Below are 13,081 nucleotides of genomic sequence, written 5' to 3'. Positions count from 1 at the left end.
ACCCTTAGGTCTGTTTCTCAGCGCATATCGGAGGAGGTGGAGGAGGATGAGGAGGAAGAGGAGGAGAATGTTGGCGAGACAGAAGAGGGGACCATTGTTCAGTCCTTCACTGTTCAGCGTGTATGGGCAGAAGAAGAGGAGTTGGAGGAGTTGGAGGAAGAGGAAATGGACAGTCAGGCCAGTGAGGGGAGTGAATTCTTGCGCGTTGGGACTCTGGCACATATGGCAGATTTCATGCTAAGCTGCCTATCCCGTGACCCTCGCGTTCAAAGAATTTATTCCAGCACCGATTACTGGGTATTCACTCTCCTGGACCCACGGTACAAGCAAAATCTTTCCACTCTCATCCCTGGAGAGGAAAGGAGTGTGAGAATGCATGAATACCAGCAGGCCCTGGTGCACAAGCTGAAACAGTATTTCCCTTCTGACAGCGCTAGCGGCAGAGGGCGTACTTCTGCGGGACAAGTAGCGAGGGAGAGTAGGCGACCAGGCAGCTTGTCCAGCACTGGCAGGGGTACGCTTTACAAGGTTTTTGCCAGCTTTATGTCACCCCAGCAAGACACTGTCACCTGTCCCCAGTCTCGGCAGAGTAGGGCTGATCTTTACAGAAAGATGGTGAGGGAGTATGTAGCTGACCATACCATCGTCCTAAATGATCACACAGCTCCCTACAACTACTGGGTTTCAAAGCTGGACATGTGGCACGAACTGGCGCTATACGCCTTGGAGGTTCTTGCCTGCCCTGCCGCTAGCATGTTGTCCGAGCGAGTTTTCAGTGCAGCTGGTGGCATCATCACCGATAAGCGTACACGCCTGTCGACTGACAGCGCTGACAGGCTGACGCTTATCAAGATGAATAAAGCCTGGATTTCTCTGCATTTCCATTCTCCACCAGGTGAAAGAAGCTGAACCTGAATAATGTATGCACTCCTCCTCCTCATTGTCCTCCTTCTCCTCCTCTTTGTACACTAAAGCAGAGGAAACTGGCTATTTTTTTGCCAGGGCCAACTGGCTCTGGCTATAGTACTCTATGTATTTAATTTTTCTGGAGGGCCAACTACCCTGTCCTGTTTTAAACAATTTTTGGGAGTGCCACATACAGGCACTCAATCTATGTAATTTTTCTGGAGGACCAGCTACCTGCTCCTCTGGTTTGAAAACTTTTTTGGACTGCCACATACAGGCACTCAATTTATTTAATCTTTTTGGAGGACCAGCTACCTGCTCCTCTGCTTTGAAAACTTTTTTGGACTGCCACATACAGGCACTCAATCTATGTAATTTTTCTGGAGGACCAGCTACCTTCTCCTCTGCTTTGAAAACTTTTTTGGACTGCCACATACAGGCACTCAATTTATTTAATCTTTTTGGAGGACCAGCTACCTGCTCCTCTGGTTTGAAAACTTTTTTGGACTGCCACATACAGGCACTCAATCTATGTAATTTTTCTGGAGGACCAGCTACCTGCTCCTCTGGTTTGAAAACTTTTTTGGACTGCCACAAACAGGCACTCAATCTATGTAATTTTTCTGGAGGACCAGCTACCTGCTCCTCTGGTTTGAAAACTTTTTTGGACTGCCACATACAGGCACTATCCAAATTAAATTGTCTCCATAGCAGCCTCCACACGTCGTCTTTTTAGCTGCCTTCACACGTTGTCTCCATTGCTACCTCCACACGTCATCGCCATAGCTGCCTCCAAAAGTAGTCCATATAGCTGCCTCCATACATGGTCCCCTTATCAAACGAGCTGTGTCAGGCAGAATTTTGGATTGTTTTCATGGCTTCCATGTTAACTTTGTCGCCACCCTGCTGTGTAATCCACAAAATATACTGGCAAACTTTTATCATTTACCAATATTATTTCAGCGCTTCTTGCGCATCTGTTTACATTCCCCTCACCCGCCATATCCTAAACTTATAAGAACGCTACTACACTTGATCTTATACAAAAGGTTCTTAGAAGTGCTGTTTGGGGAGTAGCCTAGAGACAGGGGCCTGGATTGGCGAAAGCTCGCCTGGCAGCGGAGCGCCAGCTCCATCCCAAGATCCAACTAACATAGTTTTAACTGCAGCACCTTTAATCTACTACTAGTTCACTGCCTCCATACATGGTCCCCTTATCAAACGAGCTGTGTCAGGCAGAATTTTGGGTTGTTTTCATGGCTTCCTCATCAAACTTGTTAACTTTGTCGCCACCCTGCTGTGTAATCCACAAAATATACTGGCAAACTTTTATCATTTACCGATATTATTTGAGCGCTTCTTGCTCACCTCCTTTGGTTCCTCTCTGCCACCCATTGGTTTTAAGCCTGAGTCCATTTGGGGTATGTTGCCAAGACACTCTCTAGCCTGCCGCTGCTGCCGCTGCCTCTGCATAGTCCCCTATAGTGTCAGGGTCAATTATTGGATGTTTTAGATGCTATCTAGCCTCATTCGGTCACTCTGTCATTGCCATGCTGTTGCCCATACTTTTGGCATAATGGTGCGATTAAGCAGCCTCAGAGGCATCCATGCATGCTGCCCCTGCTGTTTCCTGTCCATTTCTGTGGTGTTTCCATCCTTTTCTGAGGTTACCAGGTGTTTGGCCAAGCTTCCCTGTGCATAACGAGTACCCGAGCATTTTAGTGCTCGCTCATCTCTAATTGTGATAAATTGTGATAATAAAGGCCCCCTCATTAGTGTTGCATTAATAAAACATTTTGTGCTACTTCAATAGCATAGCTATGGGTTCAGCGCAGGAGGGGGGCAAAATCCATCTGGGGGGCCCCAAATGAGGAATCCCTATATTACTACGATACAGTGATAAATATATCTCCCAAACCTTATTATATATTTATTATATATAAAATATATAGTATTTAAAAATACTAAAATTAATAATGCTCTGTGTGCTTCCCCCATATAAGTAGTGCTTCTATTTATTGCCTATATATAAATTATTGTCCCCTTATAATGCCCTTATGTAAATAACTAGCACTTATACAATTGACGGGGAACCTCTTTTAGATGTTTTGGTGCCCAAACTACAACCAAATTCCACTCATTTATTAAAAAGTACCAAAACAACAATTTTAGCAGTATATGTCACAGCTTTCAATTGTATCAGCATCCTGAGGACACCAATACAGTCGAAAGTAGGAAGAGGAATTCTGATTATTGTAGATTACATTCAGAATCCCCTGGACGAATCTTGGGGCATGGAGCCAGAACTCCAGTGATAATCCAACCCTATCAACATCTATTTGGTCCTCCGGCAATCCCAAATAGTCTAGTATGTATCGCTTAGATTTGACATGGCACAATGCCTGAGCTGTCTGGAACTACAGGAGGAGGCGTTCAAGCCTGTCTGACGAAATGTGTCCTGGGGTGATGGCAAGGATGCCCACAGAGAGGGCTCTGATTGCCACCTCTGGCACCCGTGCCATAGGATCGCCCCACTAGCTAATATAGTTACAGCTTATATAGCATAATATTATGTTGCCCACTTTTATAATGGTGCATGCTTTACTGTACTGCATATACTGTACACTGTGTTCCTTATATAATGCCCCCATAAAAATACCATCCCTGTGTTATAACCTCCTTTATAAAAATACTACCCATATACAATAGTCAATATACAATGTAAGTGCACCTTATCTACACTTCTGATCTATTCTCTTCTGTTATAGGGCAGAATAACATAATTTTTTTTATTCCAAAATGTACAAATTCACCTTTATGATACAGATTTGTTGGTTTGTTTTCAGTCCAGATAAGAAACTCCCTTGTTCTCCTTTCTACTTTTTCTGTTTTCTTTGCAATTTTCATAATAAATGGAATCCTTTCTGTTTCCATCAGCTCCCTGATGCTACGTTCACATGCAGCGTTTGAATGGTGTTTTGAAATGCAATTCAGAGGGTCTTGGCCTAATGTGTTTCATTGATAAACTCCTGATTTATGAATTGTGTTGGAAACTGTACATAAATCTGGAGTAGCCTGCACAGTGCCGACTGCACCATTTTATTTTTGATGTACTCATTTTGACTGACCTGCGCCACAATTATGTGGGACTTCCGCACCGTTCACACTGAGCACTGGAAAGCCCCTTCTGTCGGCACAGACTGAAGTAGTGCAGCAGCAATGCAAAGCTGTTGCAAAATTTTAAGAAAATAGATGAGCAATAGGGTTGCATGTTCCATTTAGTTTTCTGGCACAGCAAACTTTATAAATCTGGGCCCCTGTGTTTTGCATGGCCCATCTACCACAGCCTCTGAATTGCATTTGACAATGCGTGCTGACACATGTGGCGTTTTCAATGCATACACACTGCATTTGGTAATGCAATGCAAAGGCTGCAGATGCAATTCGACGGTCAATCAACACTGCGTTTACTAACCGCAATGTAAACATAGTGTTAACTGATCATCTGATTGCGGCTCCAACTTTTGCATTGCATTTGGAAAATCAGTGTGAACCCAGTCATATACATAAACTTAAAATGTGTAAAAAAAAAAAACCCAGCATATATATATTGCACTACAAATGAAAATAATGTATTCATCATCTTATGCATGTAATATTTCCTTATCATGCACCTATATATGCACACTCATACATACTGTCACCTTCTCTGCTCTGACCAGGGGACAGAGCACACCGCAGGGGCACTAACAAGGACCAGATCTTTTATTTTTCCAGCTTTCAGAATTGTACTATAGATTAATCAGGGGGAGGTAGGTGACAAGATAATTGCACACTGGGCATATGGGACACTTAGTTCTTAGATGCCCCCACCCTACAGATGATGCTCTCGACAAAGACATAAACTTACTGAACTAATGATCCCTGGAGGCGGGAGAGCAGCCTTCCACACACAGCACTGAACCAACAGCTGAGGAACAGTGAGTGCAGCCAGGGAGAGGGGCGGAGCCAGAGCTGTAGTCAAACTCCGTGACCTCTGCTGTGCCCAGAAGCGGTCAGCACAAACACTCAGTCTCTTGCTGCTGGCACAGATCAGTAACTCCTACGGGGGTCCAGTGTCGGGATGCCTGAAAGTTCCAGGGCCCTGAGCCTGCCCCCCCCTAGCTACGACACTATAGTACAGTATAGTAACTGTGCCCCCATGGTAGCCAATACAGTCACTGGGGTTCCAGAAGCTCAAATTCTTGTTGCCCCTTAAACATTCCATAGTGGATCCAGTCACAACATCAGCCAATATTCATGGTGCCCACACGGAGTAGGCAAAAGTCATGGCTAAAAACTTTAGCCAATATAGGCCAGTCATAGTGTGGTTTAATTTTTATTAAATTTTTTAAAAGGGACTCACCAGATTTTATCTGATTAAACTACTAGCATCGTCAGGTATGAAATATCCTTTCTTGCATATCCTCTGTTAAGAGAAATCTCACCCATTTACCTATAAAAACATTGGGGCACATTTACTTACCCAGTCCCTGCGCGATCCCTGCTGTGCGTTGTCCGCCGGAATGCCCATCTGCCACAATTCATGAATATCGTGCACCCAATTTCCTGCATGTGTCGCTTCCCTGATCAGGTCCGGCGGATTCCAACGTCTTCCTCCTGGTGTATGTGAGTGCATGTCTTGCGACACAAATTGAGTTGTTAAATCCCGCGCATAGTCCGAATCCGTCAGATCGTCTGATGGCCCGCCCCCCGATGTGTCTTGTGAAAGCCAACGTGATTGCGACACAAAATGATCGCATGCAAAACAATCCCCAATGTGATCCCCGAAAAATCGGGAAAAACAATGTAAACGCGGCCGCGGGACCCTTAGTAAATAAGCCCCAATATGCTCTAAAGTCATGTGAAAATGAGAAGAGAGTATTTTACCTCAGATTAGTTAAGTTAAGAGGCTGCAGGGAGAGTGTCAGTGCAGACATTTCTATATTTGGTTCTACAGTACCCAGGGACTTTAAATAATATAGGGAACCTATCAGGATGATTTGGGGCACTAACCTATGGGAATTTTTATGTGGTTGCATGAAAAAAAATAAACATTTATACTCACCTCATCCCTTGTTCCTTTGGCGCCTGCATGTTCAGGGCCGGCTACTAGCAGGCTACTGCATGGGGCCCCCCTTCCCACTTAAAAAATATACATATTAGTATAGTCACACATGCGAGTTACAATCACATATAAATACACTCATATGCACACACAGCATATACACACACATACAGTGCCCTATGCAACATACTCACATACAGTGTATACAGACACCGTATACACATCCCAGATACTGCATATATACATCACAGTATATGTTATATACATATTATGCTGGACAATGTGCAGTACAATATAGATATAATGGTGCACATCCTCCATTCTTTATTGTGTTAGGTTGGATGACGGGGCCCCCTGTTGCCGCTGTAGTTACGCCCCTGAACACAGTGGCATCTAGTACTGTATGTTACAATTGACAATCTGCTTTGTCAAGAACAGGATTTCATTATGACTTCTCCCGGTTCTATCTTAACACCTTTGAATTCGCCACCAGAGGTCTTCAGTTCCATGCAGTATATCATCCGCACTGTGCATCAAAAATGATCATAGTCAATTACAGTATAATGCCTCTTGGATAACAATGCTAAGTAATTTATACTCTAACATAACTGACAACACAAAACATCCTATATACAGTAAATAGTCCCTTAAAATATGTACAGCACTCACAAATTAATATATAGGTACAGCAAGCGCCTCCTCTCTAATATATATACGGTATATATATATATACACAGCCAAAGCCCCATCTCTAATTAATATATAGGAGGCATATATATACAGCCAAAGTCCCCCCTAATTAATACATATATGTAGTATATATAGCCAGAGCTCCCTCCCTAACTGATATATAAGTAGCATATATATATACAGCCAGACCCCACTCCCTAACTAATATATAGTAGCATATATATACAGCCAGACCCCCCTCCCTAACTAATTTATAGTAGCGCATATATATATATATATATATATATATATATATATATATCTTTCTTTAAAAAAGCTTGTAGTGCATCATGATGGAAAGGAGGTTGTGAGTACATGCAGAGAGAACATGCAAACCCTTTGCAGATATTAACCTTGGTGGGACTTGAACCCTGGACCCCAGCGCTACAAGGCTGTAGTACTGAGCCACTGTGCCGCCCAATACAGCCAGGGCCCCCTACCTTATTAATATATAGGTAGCAAAGAAAAAAAATTATAAAAATAATACTAACCTTCAACGCTTCAGCAATTACGTCAATGCAATTGATTTTTACAGTAGTACGGACTGGCCAGTGTCTGGAAATCAGTACTACTGGCTATCTACCGCTCCCCTCACTGATCCACAACCTGCCGCTTAGGAGTGAGCTCCTTCCGCTTCATGGTAAATGCACGATGAAGCTGGGGTATCATCTCGGCTTCACTTGCCACATCATGAGAGGATGATGTGTGTCTGATGTGCCTCATCAGACTCATATCTAGGTGAGTGAAAAGTAATTTTTTTTATTTTTACCCACCTACATCCTTAATATAGGTCGATTTGGCACCTGATATGGGTCCAAAAATCAATCTGTAAGGTCCTTTTTATATATAGGAATCTTAATCTTTTAGATCACTTCAAGCTTGTGGTTTTGTGAGTGCCAAAACGAAAATAGATGAAATAGAATCTTTTATCTGCAGATACATTTCCAACAGGTGAGATTTCACATAAGGATATTTAAAACCTACTTGTTGGGGCTGATTTAATGGGGTAAAGTCTGATGTGTCCCTGTAATCTCCCTTGTGATGTTTGGACCCTAGGAGGTCTGATTGCTCATAGGATAATCTGCATAATTACTGTAAGACTTACATTGAATATATTCTGGACTTCTATTACAGTTGCTTTTTCTCATCATCTCATGCTCCACTTATTTTCTGCAGAAAACATTGTAATTTCATGGGGACTTGTTTCACAACATCATATCTGTACAGAACCTAAAGTCCAACTTTATAAAGTGCTTAAAAGTGAGTGAGGACCTTCACCATATAAAACTGGAGGTCATTCACAGTCTCAAAATGAAGAATTCACAATGCATATAACAACAAGCAGTGTCACACTGAAAACTCCAGATAAAATCAAACTGCTGCTGTGAGAAGGAACAATGTAACAAGTTGTGGAAAAGCATTCATTCTCCATGTGACCTATCACCATAATTTATGGAAGACAAAAGTAGAACAACAAATGTTTCTAAAAGGAAGAGCTCGAGATGTAAAGATACTGGAGGATAACTTGAAAGTTTTGTTATAGACATCCTGTGCCCCCTCCCATTGCTGGCTCTGGGCGGCTCCTTTTCCTTTCTCACACCTCACACAAGTAGTTACACCTAGACCAAGAAGAAGAGAAGTTAACCCTGGAGCAAATAACGGGTGAAGAGAAGGAACAAGACACATTCAGTGTAGCAGAGGTAAGAATGTAAGTAGGATCGATAATAAAGTGTGTAAAGTCTGCAGAGAAAGAACAAAGAAAGTTCAAACAACACAGAGGTGACTGAAAGGTAAGTGACAGAAGTTTACTTAGTGGGAGAGAAGGAAAGGTGAGGCTCCTCCAAACAATCTGCCTACCCTCCTACTTCTCCAAGATACTAGTAGCCAGCATATTACTACTGATAACTATTTACAGCTTTGCCTTCTCATTCAGGTTCTGAGACCCTGGACCAGCTCCCCTACCCTGGTTAGGGATAGTAAAGGATGTGGTGGGATGAGAACCTTCTTGCCCTCTTTAGGAAGAACTTGCAGCCCACCATCACTTATTGGAGTGTGTTCTTCAGCTTTGGACTATGCATTGCCTTTTTGGGACCCACACTATTGGATCTAAGGTGCCAGACACACAGCAGCCTGCAGGACATTACATGGGTCTTCTTCGCTCAGCAGTTTTGCCTCCTTGTTGGAAGTAGTGTAGGAGGCACCTTCAAGAAGTCGTGAGTACCCCATAAGTATGACTAGTCTTACCTGACTGCCACATATTTTCTTCTAGTTATGAGCTTTTAACACTTTATATCTATGTACCTATTAAACGTAAAAATGTAGAATTATATAAGAATATAGTATTGCACTTTGTATATATTCCGACATATGAGTGAGTGGAGCTTTAGTTTACTTGTCCTCAAGCAGTGATTGAATTAATTCAACCATCATGTATCATGTTCATGGGGCAACCATCAGCATCTGGTGACGCAGAGAGTGATGAAGGTAGCACACCCTTCACGAATACAGGGCAAAAGACTTGCCCCTAGTAAGATACTGGTAGTCATCTAATAATTTAAATGAGTAATTTAAATATCTTTTACTGTATAACAAACTTATTATTGGCCTGAGTTGAGTGTGAAGTATTCAACAATAGTCTTAAACTTATATCTGTGATACAGTGTAGTGTCACACATATGGTATTGTACAGTGGTTACGAAAAGTAACCTTTAGATTTTTCACTTTTTGTTTCATTGCAGCCAATTGGTAATATCAAAAAAGTTATGTTTTTTCCTCATTAATGAACACACTGCATCCCATCTTCACAGAAAAAAATAGAAATGTAGATATTTTTGGTAATTTATGAAACAAGAAAAACTGAAATATCTCATGGTCAGCTCCTTTGCTCAGTATTGAATAGAATCAGCTTTTGAGCTAGTACAGCCATGAGTCTTCTTGGGAATGATGCAACATGTTTTTCACACCTGGATTTGGGAATCCTCTGCCATTCTTCCTTGCAGATCATCTCCAGTTCCCTCAGATTGGATGGTGAACATTGGTGGAAGCCATTCTCCAGTCCCTCCAGAGATACTCGATTGGGTTTAGGTTGTGAGTTGTTTTGAAGCCACTGCTTTGTTTTACAGGCACATTTACCAAAGTTCTTGCACCAGTTTTCTGGCGGACTTTGCATGTTCTTGTGCAAACTGCTTGCATATGCATTTAAGAAGTGCTTGTGCCACATATGTGTCACATGCGACCCTTTTGTGGCATGGCTGCACAATTCATCATGCAACACAAATTTCATCATTGAAATGGGCATTTTGGTGCACAGTCGGACCTTGCGCCAAATTTAACATGCAAAGTCCGACAGACATGTGTTGCACAGCCCATGTTAAAGGTGCACCAAAAAAAGTTGGTGCACTCTGTAGGAGCAGTGCAGAGAGGGCCAAATTCATGCTAAATGGGCCCCACACTTCACAAGTGCCTGTTTTTCTCCACACATACCAAAACTTCTTTGTCTCATCAGACCAAAGAATCTTATTTCTCATAGTCTGGGAGTCCTTCATGTGTTTTTTTACAAACTATATGCAGGTTTTAATATGTCTTACACTGAGGAGAGGCTTCTGCAAAATGCCATAAAGCCCTGACAGGTGGAGGCCTGCAGTGATAGTTAACTTAGTGGAACTTTCTCCCATCTCCCTACTGCATCTCTGGAGCTCAGTCAAAGTGATCTTGGGATTCTTATTTACCTTTCTCGCCAAGGCTTTCCCCCCAGATTGCTCATTTTGACTGGACAGCCAAGTCGAGGAAGAGTTGTGGTCTTACCAAACTTTTTCCATTTAAGGATTATGGAAGACACTGGAACCTTGGGAACCTTAGGAACCTTATTTGCTGCAGAAATTCTTTTGTAACCTTGGCCAGATCTGTGCTTTGCCACAATTTAGTCTCTGAGCTCCTTCTGCAGTTCCTTAGACCTCATGATTCTCATGGGCTCTGACATGCACTGTTAGCTGTGATGTCATACATAAACAGTTGTATGCCTCTCCTAATTAGGTCCAGTCAGTTTAATTAACTACAGCTGTACTCCAATGAAGGAGTTGAACCATCTCCAGGTGGATCAGAAGAAAATGGACAGCATGTGAGTTAAAAATGAGTGTCACAGCAAAGGGTCTGAATACTTATGACAATGTGACATTTCAGGGTTTTTTTTTTGTTTAATAAAGTAGCAAAACTATCTACAGTACATTTCTGTCTTTTTCCTCCCAAGAATGGGTGCAGAATATTCAATAATGAGCAAAAAAATAACTTTTTTGATCTTACCAATAGGCTGCAATGAAACAAAGAGTGAAAAATTTAAAGGGGTCTAAATATTTTACTTATTCACTGTCTAATGGAGAGACCCAGTTGAAGAGGTGCAGGGGTAGCAGTCATTTTAGGTTGCATAAAGGCTCATTTTCTGTATGAGAAGATAAACTTTATAGTGGGAGGGGGGCTATTTAGATATTTTTCACTGAGAAATAGAATTTTGATATTAGGTGTCTGATACTACCAAATAGAAAAGTATAGACTGTTAAAGAGATCATCTCAAGACTGAGGAAATCCTTAACTCCATCTCATGGATGCTATGAGTAAAGTCGTGCCTGTGCATCCGCTGAGCAATCCTGTCTGCTATTTCTGAAACCTCCCCTTAGAAGTGAATGGAGAGAGCCATCATGAGATGTGCAGCCATATGGTTATTCTATACAATGTACATATGTCTTGTATATTGCATTGGCAGTAGGGCTGAATAGTTATGTAAAAACCATACTATCAAACAGTATATTTCTGTTTACCAGACGAAAGGTTAATATGGGTCTAAAAATCTCTATGAAAACTGTGTTGCCTAGAACTTACATCCATAATTCCGCTCTGTGAATAAAACATAATTAAAGTGTAAAAGACTAAGATGCAATATCAGACACAGTCCATGGTCACGAGTGGAGTTGTTTCTGAATAGAAACACAGATCAATGTTTGTAATCTTGTCTTCTATCTGGTTAGAGCATTTTATACAGATAGAGGAACAGTCATGTGCATAACCGAAAAGATAAGTATACTACACAATATTTGCTTTTGAAAATAACTCAAACTATTGTATCTTAGGAAGATACAAATATATATACTTTTTGAACATTCCACATTTGGGTCTTTTTTCAGTAAAAAGACTGTATTTGCAGAGGCACCTAGGCAGATGATATTGTTCCTTATTCCTAATGAGTTTTATTTTTCTGTAAATGTTTGGTGAACCAAATGGTCATGTAATTGATAGCTCAGAACATGTTAAAGACCCCATTTGTCCACTTGGAGAAGCTTGAGGGTTGTGTCTCTTATGGTTGTTACCACTAATTACCGCATAATAGGCCCCCATTGATAGAAATAGTGCCATCACGATAAAAGTTAGCCTTAGTTCCCCCTGGTAGTTAGTTTCAGCTAAGTTCAAGAAAAGCTTCTTTAGTAAGTATGGTAAGTAGAGATGAGCGGGATCCCTTTTTAAGTTGGGGGTCTGTGGTTCAGGTGTACCCCCTGTGGCCAATCAAAGCTATGGCTAGCAGGTAGGGGCATCAATTGGCTGCATGCCAATATCGCCAGTATTTCCTGGTCACACGGGACGCACCCAAACCCGCACCAGCACCCTGTTCATGTCTATTTCTATGCCAAAAACTTCTGACTTGACCTGACTACAACTTCACCAAAATGGTCTCTGACTCTGCAGCCATGTTTTCCAGTTCACTCTAACAGTTCTAACATGAGTCAGTGGTGGCATCCCTTCCCTCTGATATGTAGCAGAGGAGCTTCTCTACTTGTTTGGAAGTTTGTACATAAAGTGGAGCACACATTCATTTCAACTAAAAGCCTGGAGCAGAGGTGCACAGCCTGAGGCCAATGGGCCACATGTGGTCTGATAAGCCTCCAGTAGTGTTCTGCACCCTGCTGGCAGTCAGAGTCCAATGAGCGCTGGAAAGGACCTAGGAGTAATTAAGTATTTGCATAGTGTCAGCTTTACTGTACTGTTCCTCTGGTGCATACAGCCAGTGGGAGACCCAGAGCTGAGTGGCATATATATAGAAGAGAAGAAGCTGCAGAGTGGTGCAGGGAGCAGAAGAGGAGCCAGGGGATATTATTCTTGTCTACTCTGTGGTCTTCATTATTATTGTCTGCTATAAATGTAGTATTTGATTTCTGGGGTGGTATTTATTGCTGCACTATGGCATTTATCATTTCTGTGGTGGCATTTTGTTCTGTACTGTGTGTTGGTGACACATAAGTGGCGCTGATATTGCTTAAAGGGAACCTACCACCACGATTCTACCTATAAAGGTAG

At 42.0% G+C, this 13,081-nt stretch overlaps 1 protein-coding gene across 3 annotated transcripts in view; it reads left to right on the top strand.

The window, feature by feature from the left end:
* Positions 1 to 8,269: 8,269 nt before the first annotated feature.
* The window catches only part of MFSD4A (major facilitator superfamily domain containing 4A), a 55,414-nt gene continuing 50,602 nt past the window's right edge, over positions 8,270 to 13,081 (top strand). The window contains exons 1-2 of one of the 3 annotated variants that reach the window (XM_072137502.1): positions 8,270 to 8,442; positions 8,676 to 8,955. In XM_072137502.1, the coding sequence (XP_071993603.1) occupies positions 8,726 to 8,955 (230 nt within the window). In that variant the 5' untranslated portion in view covers positions 8,270 to 8,442; positions 8,676 to 8,725. Of the gene's footprint in view, positions 8,533 to 8,675; positions 8,956 to 10,773; positions 10,860 to 13,081 lie in introns of those variants that run through there. The other 2 variants (XM_072137501.1, XM_072137503.1) reach the window with 2 other exon arrangements.

The sequence above is a fragment of the Engystomops pustulosus genome, chromosome 2, assembly GCF_040894005.1.
Source record: "Engystomops pustulosus chromosome 2, aEngPut4.maternal, whole genome shotgun sequence".
Taxonomy (NCBI): Eukaryota; Metazoa; Chordata; class Amphibia; order Anura; family Leptodactylidae; genus Engystomops; species Engystomops pustulosus.
The sequence above is the reverse complement of the archived record's forward strand: the minus strand, read 5'-3'. Positions and strand labels throughout refer to the sequence as shown.